This window comes from Acomys minous (assembly GCF_964271855.1).
Source record: "Acomys minous genome assembly, chromosome: 7".
NCBI classification, from domain to species: Eukaryota; Metazoa; Chordata; class Mammalia; order Rodentia; family Muridae; genus Acomys; species Acomys minous.
This window is the reverse complement of record NC_140488.1, coordinates 41,205,624-41,218,218: the sequence shown is the minus strand read 5'-3', so window position 1 is coordinate 41,218,218 and position 12,595 is coordinate 41,205,624. Positions and strand designations below refer to the sequence as shown.

General features: G+C 36.3%; 1 protein-coding gene across 1 annotated transcript in view; it reads left to right on the top strand.

Moving 5' to 3' along the window:
* Positions 1-12,595, top strand: part of ALG13 (ALG13 UDP-N-acetylglucosaminyltransferase subunit) — a 63,149-nt gene that overhangs the window by 26,647 nt on the left and 23,907 nt on the right. Inside the window, 10 exon segments of the mRNA XM_084788953.1 lie at positions 2,485-2,566; positions 2,749-2,911; positions 3,819-3,891; positions 4,657-4,765; positions 6,049-6,113; positions 6,598-6,698; positions 9,349-9,476; positions 10,293-10,539; positions 10,924-11,037; positions 11,436-11,577. Coding sequence (XP_084645079.1) covers positions 2,485-2,566; positions 2,749-2,911; positions 3,819-3,891; positions 4,657-4,765; positions 6,049-6,113; positions 6,598-6,698; positions 9,349-9,476; positions 10,293-10,539; positions 10,924-11,037; positions 11,436-11,577 — 1,224 coding nt within the window.

Sequence of the window (12,595 nt, the reverse complement as noted above, 5' to 3'; positions counted from 1 at the left end):
TGATTTATGCTGATAGAGTTGGAATTCTGATCTAAAGAAGTGTCTAAGGAAAGAAAATGTCCCTGAGTTCAGAGAACTTCATTATTGATAGAGGTTACTTTTTGGTGGTTTTTTTGAGACAGGGTTTCTCTGTGTAGCCCTGCCTGTCCTGGGTTTGCTTTGTGGGCCAGGGTGGCTCCCTGCCTCTGCCTCCCAAGCGCTGGGATTAAAGGCATGCACCACCACACTGGCTGGGGGAAACATTCTTGAAACATCACAATCACCTGTAGTAACTCAGGTTATTGATTTCACATAACCTGTATAATAAACTGTTAAGCATATATTCATTGTATAAAGTGATGGTTTCAGTAATGACATTTTTATTAAGTATATCATCTACATTGACCATTTTTACTCGTATTACTTTCTTTCATTTCCCCTTACCAGTTCCCTTCCTAAGTAGCCATCTTTATATTTTTGTGTGCATCTGTGTGTGTGTGTATGTATATGAACCAGGGTCTACATGTGAAGAAGGACATGTGATTTTGTTTTTTAAGTCCAGCTTATTTCACCTAATGATATCTTATTTTTATCCATTTTCTTAAAATGATAGTAAATTTATTCTCTATGGTTGCATGAATTGTGTGAGCCCGGTAGTGGTGGCACATGCCTTTAATCCCAGCACTCTGGAAGCAGAGGCAAGCAGATCGCTGTGAGTTCGAGGTCAGCATGGTCTATAGGACAACCAGGGCTACACAAAGAAATCCCACTTTGAAACTGAAAAAAAAATGTGTATGTTGACCACATGGATGCTTAGGTGTAACTAATGAGTGTTGCAGTAATTATGTACTTTTAAGTATCTATAATGTGCTTACCTAAATCCCTTCAGCTATATTCCTAGTAGTGCTAAGCTGCGTCATATGGTGTTTCTCAATGAACCTCCCTAGTTATTAGTGTCTTTACTAGTTTACAGTCTCATCATTGGTGAATATGAGTAGAGTCTCTATTCCATCATAGTCTGTCATCAGTCCTCCCCAGTCTTCTTCATGATTTATTGTTTGTACTTTATTTATTTATATACTTATTTTTTGAGACAGGGTTTTTCTGTGTAACAGCCCTAGCTGTCCTGGAACTCTCTTTGTAGACCAGGCTGGCCTTGAACTCATAGCCTTCCGAGTGCTGGGATTACTGGCGTGGGCCACCACACCTGGCATGTTCTTTTAATTTTTTACTTACACAATTTTATTGTTTCTCCCCCCTTTTCTCTTTCTCACACACATACATACACAGAGGGAGGGAGAAAACAGACACAGACAGACTGACAGAAGCTTCCTTTCTGCCATGTGAGTTCTGAAGATTGAATTCAGGTTTGGCAGGAAGTGCCTGTACCTGCTGAGCTGTCTTGCTAGTCCTGTTTGTGTTTATAATGGCAGCCTTTCTGAGTGGAGCGAGATGAAGTTGTGCTGTAGTTTTAGTTCTCAGATCTCTAATGATTAATAACACTGAGCATCTTTTCATGTATTTATTGGCTTTTTGTTGCAGTCTTCAGTAAACAGATTTGACTGTTTACTATGCTTGCCCATTTCTTGACGAGATTGTTTGGAGTTCTTTATTTTCAGTTCTTTCTATATTCATTCCTTTCTCATTCCATAGGCTACCTTATGTGTGGTGCTGGAAGTTAAGTCCAGGGCTTTGAGCATGCCAGACAAGTGCTCTATGACTAAACTGTATCCCTACCTAAGATTTAAAAAATTTTTCTCTTGGAATTAATTACTTTCACTCATGCTTGATTTAAATCATTATTGAGCAAAAATTTAAAAAATGTTTAGAGTTGTTACATGAGGAAATTTCATCAAAGGAAACATATACTGAGAAGTATTAGTTCATAAACATAGCCCTGGAATTGTTTTGTAAAGCTCTGAAAATTGAAGGAATTAGCTAGGAAGATAACCTCTGTTTCTATATGCATATCAGTAACTTCATTCATTCATTGAATTTCTTTCAAAGTGCCTTTTCTACATGGTATATTCTTACATTTCTTCTATTCACTGCGATGATTTTTTAAGCTGTTTGAACAAATTGATGTCTGTCCTTTCACTCCCTCTGTCTACATTTTATATATTTGGATATTGAGATATTTTACACAATTTCTCCAATTATTCTGAAAAATTAAAATTGGACTTCTGACATGGGTCTTCTGCTTTGTTTAGTAGTTGATTTTGTGGAAGTTCCCATCTTAATGCAGATGAGTCAGGACTTGTTTAGTGCATTCCAGGAATGTGATTGAGTCTCATAGTACAACGTTAGGTGTCCTCAATCTTGATATTTAAAAGTCATAGTTAAGTTTTCTTTAAGAATTATAGAACATACTGTCTTAAATGTAGATTTGTTAAATGCCTTCTAAGAATGAAATTCTATTTCATTTACCAATTGGTGATTATCAACTTAAGTTTATGATTGTAAGATATGCTAACACTAACATAATTATTCTTTGTTTTTCTTCAGATTCTTCTCTGTTACTCAAATAATGGTCATTATGATTCTGTGTATTCAAAAGAATTTCAATCAACTGCAGGAATTTGTCAAGGTATGTGAAGGGCTTTATAAATGTATACATGTGATTTTAGGTGATTTGTTATCAGTCTTTAAACTGAAGAACTTTTAAAACATTGTTTGGTACCTTTAGAACTTACATGTTGGGTTATGAATGCACATCTTTAAGAAGTCTTATTGTTACAGTTGGGATTTTGGCTCTTTTTCTTCCCTCAGCTATATTATATGAAATGCTTTATAAAGATGTATTTGTTGTGGATGAAGAGACATTGAAAACTGCAGTTGATTTGTTTCGAAGTGGTTCCAGGAGAAACCGACACAATGCTTTGACTGGAAATGTAGAAGGCAGTACTGATCAGAAGAGGTCAACCCACAATAGGTACTAAAAGGGTTGCCAGCCCTATGATTTTCATATTTCTCTGAGTTATTATCTGAAATTGGAAATAGTCTGATTATATTTATACACATTCATGTATGCTAGTGATATGGATTTTACTTTTTTATAAATTTATTCATTTTATGTCCCAGGGATATATTGTTTTTAATGAGAGTTTTACCAAATTGTATTGTGAAATGCTCAGAGTTAAAGTTACAAATAAAGTTTTTTCTATATACAAAAGACTTTAGAATTGATGTTTCTCAAAGTCTAGTTGTATACAAATTGTTCATTGATGATTAGACAGATTCTGGGCCTTCTTACAACATGTGAGGTAAGGTTGAGTCAAAGAATTTGTTTAAAAAAATTAAACCCAGGTCAATTAGGCTTAGCAGCTAGTACCTTTACCCATTGAGCCATCTCGCTTACCTGCACAAGAATATTTTTTAAAGCTTATTTGGGACCATGAGGAATGGGAATGGTCTTATCAAAGGAAAATTGATTAATTGCTGATTCCTTAAGGGTTTTGGACTTATGGAAGTTACAGTAGTTAAACTTAACATTACTAAAAACTGCCAGCTTAAAACAACACATTGAAGCTGGGTGTGGTAGCACATGCCTTTAGTCTTAGCACTTAGGAGGCAGAGGCAGTCAGATCTCTGAGTCCAAGGCCAGCCTGGTCTACAAAGTGAGTCCATGACATCCAAGGCTACACAGAGAAACCCTGTCTCATAAAACAAACAAAGTAAACTGCTAAGTATTTTGTAATATATACTTAAAAGAGAAACTTAATGGAGATGTGAAAGATTACTTGCTTAACATTTTTAGAAATGAGCTACTTTACCACTGAGTGGTGGCATATTTGTGAGATATGGGACACGTAATTGCTGCTCTGAATCTTTTTTATTAGAATTGAAGAGTTTGGTGCCTGTTCCAGTGTTGAAAGTACACCCGAAGGCAGTAAGGAAGGAACAGAACTAAAGGTTTGATATTTTCTCAAGCAAAGAATGTTCATACACTTTTCTTAGAGTACTATAATTGAAGATAATTAAGACCAGATAGTCCATTCTAATTATATAGAGCTAGGAAAGAAGTAGTTTATGTTTTCCTTAGTGGAAATCCTACTTGTCACAAAATGTAAAATATATATTTTGTAAGAGTTTTTAATTCTTTTTTTGAGATTTTATTCTTAAAAAGTACTAGAATTTTTATAACTGAACACTTGAGCCATTTTACAAGCTTTTGTTTTGAAATTAAAGTAATACAAATTTAATAAATAGTTTGTAATCAGTACTGTCACTTCATTTTTATTGACAGTAGCCTATAATTATGAAATTAAGTGCTAATCACCATCTTTTAAAGTTGAATAAAGAATTTTTTTTCGAGTTTATTTTTTATGTGAGTACTCTATTTACATATATACCTGCATACCAGATGAGGGCATTAGGTTACATATTACAGATGTTTGTTACTGGGAATTGAACTCAGGACTTCTGGAGGTCCTGAGCCATCTCTCTAGCCCCCAGGAGAAATATTTTTAAGTGTAAAACCTACTTGGTTTTAGGCATGTCTTCCTCTTGTAGTATCTTGTTATTTAAATATATAGTAAATTTTTGTGCTATTGTTTATAACAAAGGGAATGGGGAATTATGTACGGTTTTAAAAAGAAAGTAAGCTTCATTCATTCTTCCTCATAAAAGAATGGTTTCAAAGATGATGAGTTTATAGTATGACTATTTTTATTTCAGTGTCCAGAAAATCCACCAAAGATGCTCTTTCCTTATAAGGTGCTGAAAGCTCTGGATCCAGAAATCTATCGCAATATAGAATTTGATGCTTGGTTGGACAGTAGAAAAGGTAATAAAATATCAGTAGGATGCCTCTGAATCTTGATACATAGGGGATCATTTCACAAGTTGTTTTTGTTTTCCTTTTTGAGACAGGGATTCTCTCTGTAGCCTTGGCTGTCCTGGAACTCTGTATATCAGGTTGGCCTCGAACTTACATAGATCCACTTGCCTCTGCCTCCTTGAGTGCTGGGATTAAATAAAGGCATGCACTACCACCAGCAGCCTGTAAGTTATTTCTTACAAGACATACATTTGTCAAAGTATAAGTTTTAAGACGTGAAAGTTGCATAATTCAAACCTCAGTGTTCATTAAGTTTTATAAGAGAGGAGGATAATTTCATTAATTATATTTTTGTGTATGTGTGTGTGTATATATGCTCGGATGCTATGGTGCATTGTGTGGGATATAAGGGGACGTTTCCCCTTCCTCCCTATCTTACTCTCTCCTTCCCTATCTCTAGAAACTGTTCTGAGGACCAAGCTGACCTTGAACTCAGAGATCCACCTGCCTCTTCCTCCGTGCTATTATTAAAGTGTATGCCACCAGTCTAGTGGACAAATTTTGAATATTCAGTGATAAGTTCCCTTACCTTTTCTTTTAATTTTTGAAACAGGTTTTCTCTGTGTATAGCCCTGGCTGTGCTGGAATCACTCTGTAGACCTAGTTGGCTGGGATTAAAAGTGTGTGCCACCACTGCCTGGCTCCCCTTACCTGCTTTTACTTGCTTCAGATTTGAGTACTTTTGAAAATTTGGTGGCTTAGGATATCTAAAATTTGTTGTCTGGCTCTTCCAAGGACACATTTACAAAAACCACTCTTAATATAATTTAATACTTTAAAATAATTTTCTCTAGATATTTAACTGAATTCATTCAACTAGACCTTAATATACTGCCCACAAGGTGATAACGTCTCACGTTCTACTCCTTGAGCTTTGATCAATTCAGACTGGTTAAGTAGAATTAATGTAAGACCTTGAATAATGTAAGTAAAAGAACATACATATAAATGCATACATGCTGTGTATGATACTGCTTGGTATTACTTTAAAATAACCAGATATAAAATTACAAACATAGCTGTGCTTTAAAGTGTAGGACTCTTCTGGCAGGTCTGTTTAATAAATTGACCGTAGTTATAATCTATCAAGGGTGTTAGAATAGCCCTTTGGGATAGTTCTTTCTTCTAATGATAGTCTTGTCTAATACATAGTGTTAAAGTAAATGAGATAAATAATGTACAATAAGAAATAAATAAATTGAACTTTAATAATCTTTGTCTTCTACTAGAACTTCAAAAGTCGGATTGCATGGAATATGCTGGAAGACATTACTGTTTAGGAGACAAGTGTCAGGTTAGTTCCTTCTTTAAAGATGATGATTTTTTTTCCAAGATTGCACCTTTAATGTGAGTTGATCATCCTGGGCTTAGTGATGCATCTCCATTATTTTAGCACTCAAGACGCTTACGCTCAGCTTTATAGCTATATCAAGACCTTGTCTGAGTAAAACAAGGGTTGAGGGTATATATAGCTCAGTGCTAGAATACTTGGCCAGCATGTCTAAGGCTCTGGATTGAATCTTTAACACAGCAAGAATGACTTTGATCAGGACTTCTTTACATAACGCTAAAAGAAAAATTTAATTGCTTGTATTGTGTTAAATTTTAATTACAGATTTTGGGGTAATTAGATGTCAGCTGATATATTCGTCATAGATTAACCATTAGTTACTTTAAAAAAGTAGACATTGAATTATGTTTGGAGAAAAATGGTTGTTTAACTAAACATGGATTTGTCAGTGGACAAGACTATGCAACTATTATTTCCTGTATTTCAGGTTTGCTTGGAACCAAACGGAAAATATTATAATGCTCACATTCAAGAAATTGAAAATGATAAAAACTCAGTAGTAGTTTTTGTTGAGGAATTGGCAGAAAGGTAAGACTGTATAGTGATTAAAGTTGATAGGTGCTTACTTGTATTAGTTGAGAATTAACCAGGATGCTAGTTGAGAGAACTAGAATTATTAACTGCTGATCTAATTATTGATTAATAAAATAAATGTTAAAGAATGAAATGTGAAAATAGGTATCACATATAAAAATTCTAAAGTCTAGTCATTGCCCTGTTTATTTGGCATATCACATTAAGTTCAACATAATTCTGATGTAAACACATTCATAGTAATTTAAAAGGTGTGTTCTTGACCTAATTTTTAAACTATTTTATTTGGGGTATTTTATTGCCTATACCTCTGCTCTCCACCCCAATCCCTTCCATCACCCCAACACTAGGTTTTAAGAGAAAGAAGGTTAGTGGAGAGAGGGCTTGTAGACCTCTTTACTTCTCCCTGCTATTTAGGGTTGATCAAAGAGTCTTCCTCTCACTGAGCTCTCAGTTGTTTGTTTGTTTGTTTTTTAAAGATTTACTTACTATGTATACAGTGTTCTGTCTGAATGTACACCCATAGGCCAGAAGAGGGCATCAGATCACATGGTTGTGAGCCACCATGTGGTTGCTGGGAATTGAACTCAGGACCTTTTGAGGAACAGCCAGTGCTCTTAACCTCTGAGCCATTTATGGAGTGCTTGTTTTTATACCTTTCATAGTCCTCAGAATTAAACTAATTGCAGCTGGCAAAGTCCGCACCCTTCTCCGTGCCACACAAGGCAAGTCATTTCCAGCTGACAAAGATCATGTCTTGTATGAGGCAATTATCAGCTGTGGACAAACTAAAGTCCAAACTAAAATCCCACTTTTGGGATTAAAACAAAAACATGTCTACATAGCATAACTGAGTTTTAAAAATAATTTGTTTATTTTATGTACATTGGTATTTTGCTTGCATTTATGAGAGAATCAATTCCCCCAGAACTAGAGTTTTAGACAATTGTGAGCTGCCATGTGGGCACTGGGAATTGAACCCAGGTCCTCTGGAAGAGCAGCCAGTGCTTTTAACCTCTGAGGTTTTTGTTTTTGTTTTTCAAGACAGGGATTTCTCTGAGTAGCACTGGCTGAGACCAGGCTGGCCTTGAACTCAGAGATGTACGTGCTTTTGCTTCTCGAGTGCTGAGATTAAAGGAGTGTGTCACCACGCCTGGCTCTATAACTGAGTTTTTAAAGAAACCAAAACTTCATTACAGTGTGTTGTTGAGTTTCTGCTATATCAAGATGAGTTATTCTATTCCTTTTCACATTTTACACTGAGGGCTTTGCAAACAGAATTTGAGCTCACTCCTCTGTCTCTTACTCAGTAATTCTGAAGTAGGGCCCAAGAATTTGGACTTGTACTAGTCTCTATGTGATAATAATGCTTGTGGTTCAGTTTAAGATACATTAACTGTGTTCAACTGACTGAACAACAACAAAATCCCAGCAGCTTAAAACAATAAAATTAATTTCTACCTCATTTAGAATGTCCATAATGTGTCAGGTCAGGAAGCCCAAACCAATCAGGCTTTGTTTTTTGTTTGTTTTGGTATTGTGAATTAAACATGGGGACCTTAGGCTTGCTAGAAAAGCACTTACTTTTTAAAATTTTATTTTTATGTGCATTGGTGTTTTGCCTGCATGTATGTTTGTTTGACAGTGTCCAATCTTGGAGTTACAGACAGTTATGAGCTGCCATGTGGGTGCTGGGAATTGAACCTGGGTCCTTTGGAAGAGTAGTCTTGACCATTGAACCATTGAACCATTTCTCTAGCCCTAGAAAAGCACTTTTAACTGGTTTTATACCCCAGCCCTTGCTATTAGTTTTTAAAATTGTTTTATTTTTGAGATGACAGTAAATTACATCATTTCTTCCTCCCTCCAAGTCCTCCCATATACTAACTCTTCTCACACAAACTCATGGACTCTTTTTTCATTAATTATTGTTACATACACATGTGTGTGTATATTCCTAAATGTAACCTGTTCAGTCTGTATGTTATTTTTTTGTAATTTTCATTTTGAGACAGTCTTAACTAGTTATACATGCTGTCCTTGAGCTTGTAGCCGCCCTCAGGCTAAAGGCTTTGTTCTGAAGCATGCTTTCATCATCACAGACAAGGAAAAAAATGAAACCACAATGTAGTATTTGATAGTCGTAAAGACATTTCACTTTTTGTTGGTCAAAGTAAGTATAATTTCTATGCCCAAGCGTAATAGGAGTCAGGTTAGGAAATGTGATCTGCTTTCATGGAAAGGAAGCTAGTCAGGCTACCATAATATTTCTTCTGGATGTAATAGACACTATAAACATCTGTGAAATTATATAAAATTCATTTAGAATTGTCTAAGCTAAAGAAAAAATTGTATAAGAAAACTAGTTTAAACAGACTTTAAAAAATGCACTTGAGCCAGGGGTGGTGGCACGTGTTTTTAATTCTAACTCTCAGGAAGCTGAAGAGGCAAATCTCTTGAGTTTGAGACTAGCATGGTCTATGTAGTGAGTTCCAGGACAGTCAAAGTTACATGCAGTGAGACCTTGTCTCCAAGTAAAACAGTAAAAGGAAATGTGCTTAAAATTAGGCAAGAAGCCTACATTGTATATTGAATGAGAATTAAGTGTGTGTTATAATGGTTTCATGATACCTTTCACCTCAAGGCATGCGATTCCTCTGGCCAATGTAAAACCAGTCAACCAAGTGGCAATTCTTCCACCCTGGAATGTTATACCAATTCGTAAAGGAAGAGGTTACCAAACTATAAGTGGAGGCTATTTCCCTCAAATGGGTTTGTATCCTAAATGTTTTTCTTCTGTGTTTTTCTGTTGTGGTTTATTTTAACTTACAAACAATTGCACTTTTTAGCTGAGCAGTGGTAATACAGGCCTTTAGTCCTAGCACTCAGGAACAGGTGGATCTCTCAGTTCAAGGCCAGCCTGGTCTACTGAGTGAGTTCCAGGCCAGTCAGGGCTATACAGAGAGACCCTGTCTCAGAAACCAAAAAATAAAACAAAACCAAGAAATTGTATGTCATATGTCCTGTTATAAAGTAGCATTTTTTTCACATTGTGTTGCTTTGGTGGACAGGAGAGGGCTGTCTTGTATATTCTAGGGTGATCCTTGGCTTCTATGCCAAGGATCTAATAGCCTCTTTGCCTAGTTATAACAAAATTATCATTGGACATTGGTAGATGGACTCTGTACAAGGGCGTTGACCTCATGCTAGTTTAAGCTGATAAAGATTTTAAATATTTTTTAAAGAACTAGGAAGACATCTCAAAAGCAACCTTAGGTATTCAACATAATTTTTTACAGAAAAATATTGTAGATTATTAGATGAGTCAATATATTTGATGACCAAATCTGCCAGTACTATAGAGAGGGTTAAAATACCCACCAACATAGAAATGAAATGTTTCTTAGGCCCTTTCAACTTGTAAGATCAAGTATCTATTTGAAAACCACATAAATTTCTACCTTTAAACTTACATTCTTTGATTTGTTCCCAAGAAAAGTATCTGATCATTTTAAGGTATGATGAGGGCAGAGTAATCTGACCTTGTACTTTGGTTCTAAAGCTTATTTACTATGTATTTTTTGAAAGTTATGGCAGAGATGAGCATGAAGCAACGGAAGAAGATGTTCAAGAAAGTTCAAGGAAAAGAGGTTTTTATGACCATGGCATATAGTAGGGGCGACCCCCTTGTCCCATCCAGGATTCAGCATAATATGCATTTTGGGCATGACCCACTATTGTACTACTCTCAGACAGCTGGTCATATTATGTCTAGTGAGCATTTCTACCCTCAGTATTCATCTCAAAGACAAGGTCGGGGATATGGGATGTCCAGGTAAGAGTTAACTGATTTTCATAATAATTTATGTCCTTGTTTGGGTTTTTAGAAATAACTCGTGAACTGAGTTATAGTAGAATTGACAAGTACAACTTTTAGTTTGTACCAGAACAGAACACAGAGCTAATGCGTACTTATTTTTATCATCCATTGGCATACTTGTACTTTCGTTATGTGAAGTATTGATAAGATGCTCAAAAGTACAGTGCCACCTGCAATGAGTGTCTATGAAATATGCCTCTGTATCAATTAATATTAGATAGGCTCAATACTAGTACAAGTCTTTCTAGTTGAATGTTTTCAGAAAACTGTGTTAATTTTCTTCTTAACTATTGAGACTAATAAGAGTTAAATAATTGCTTTTTTCCCCTTTATTATTAGGGATTCATCTCACTTAATAAATAGGCAAAACATGCCAAACCCTAAAGTTGGGTTTTATCCTGGCCAAGGTAGAAGGTGCTGCCAGAGCTATGACAATGTCTCCTATAAGTCTCGGTAAATATTTGAAATGTTGAAAGTTAAGGGGAAAATCTGTATGCGTGGTTTTTATTGCTAAGTAATGACAATGTGCACCAAGTTTCTTAAACCGCAGTTGGGGCTAGAGAGATGGCTTCAGGGTTTAAAGCATTGATGTTTTTCTGGACAACCTGGGCTTAATTCCCAGTACTCACTTAGTAGCTGCCAGCCATCTGTAATTCTAGTTCCATGGGATATGACACCCTTTTCTGGTGTCTGTGCAGGTACCAACCACACATGGTGTTTGGACATATATGCAAGGATAGCACACGTACACATACATTAAACCTAAAACCATCTGTTTATCTTTCACTGAGTAATTAGTAGCAAATTACTAATGTTTTAATTTATTTCCCTGTTTTAATTTTCAAATTAAGTTCCTTTAGGCGTAGCCACCGTCAGATGCACTGCATGAATAAAGAATGCCAGTATGGTTTTCCTCCAGAGAATAGAGTGGAAGAAACTGTTACATTTTATGCACTTGAAGAAGGGAATGAGACTGCTTATTCAACTTTACCTGTAAGTGGGTGAAAGCTTTACTGAAGAAGGGGTTTTGTGCTTTTTTTTTTCCTTTGAGACTGGGTTTCTCTATGTAGCTGTGTCTGTCCTGCGCTCGCTTTGTAGAGCAGGCTGGCCTCAGACTCAGAGATTCTCCTGCCTCTGCATCCCTGAGTGCTGGGATTACAGGCCTGTGCCACTGCACCTGGCTGTTGTTTCTTACTTTTAAAGGCTATATGGAGAAATCATATATTTTCCAACTCTACCCCATCATACCCTAAGGATCAAAATTAGGACCCTGTACATGCAAGTTATTCTACCTCTGTACTACATCCTCAGGCCTTAATTTTAACATTTTCATATAAAGAACTTAGTAAAATCCTCAGAAACTTTGAAGCCATCACCCTAAAGCTTTAAAGTTAAGAAAAGACATGTTTTAAAGCTGCTGCTGAGCAGGGACCATTTTTGATAATGGACTCTGTTGCCTGCTTGTGGATCCCTTCCCCCTAGCATGGCTGCTTTCCCTGTCCTCAGTGGAATAGGATGTACTCAGTCCTGGTGTGACTTGACATGCTCAGGAGGGTTGATAACAGGGGACAGGGCCTCCCCTTTTCTAAGAACGACAGTGGGGAAAAGGGGAAGAGGGTTGGTGGGTAGGACCAGGAGGAGAGGAGAGGGGGGATGTGTTTGGTTTTTTTTGGTTGTTGTTTTTTGAGACAGGGTTTCTTTGTGTATCCTTGGCTGTCCTGAACTTGCTTTGTAGACCAGGCTGTCCTTGAACTCACAGCGATTCACCTGCCTCTGCTGGGATTAAAGGCATGTTCCACCACGCCTGGCCCTGCATTTGGTTTTTAAAGTAAATAAGAAAAAAGTTGCACCTAAGAAGACAATATATGTGAATTAACATTTTCTGTTTTCTTGCTTCACCTATTTTGGTTTTTTAAAGTATTAAAATAGCCATATATTTCTCTTACAATAGTAAATCAAAATTTAGGTTTTAAAAATATTATTTATTATATATACAGTGCTCTGCCTACAT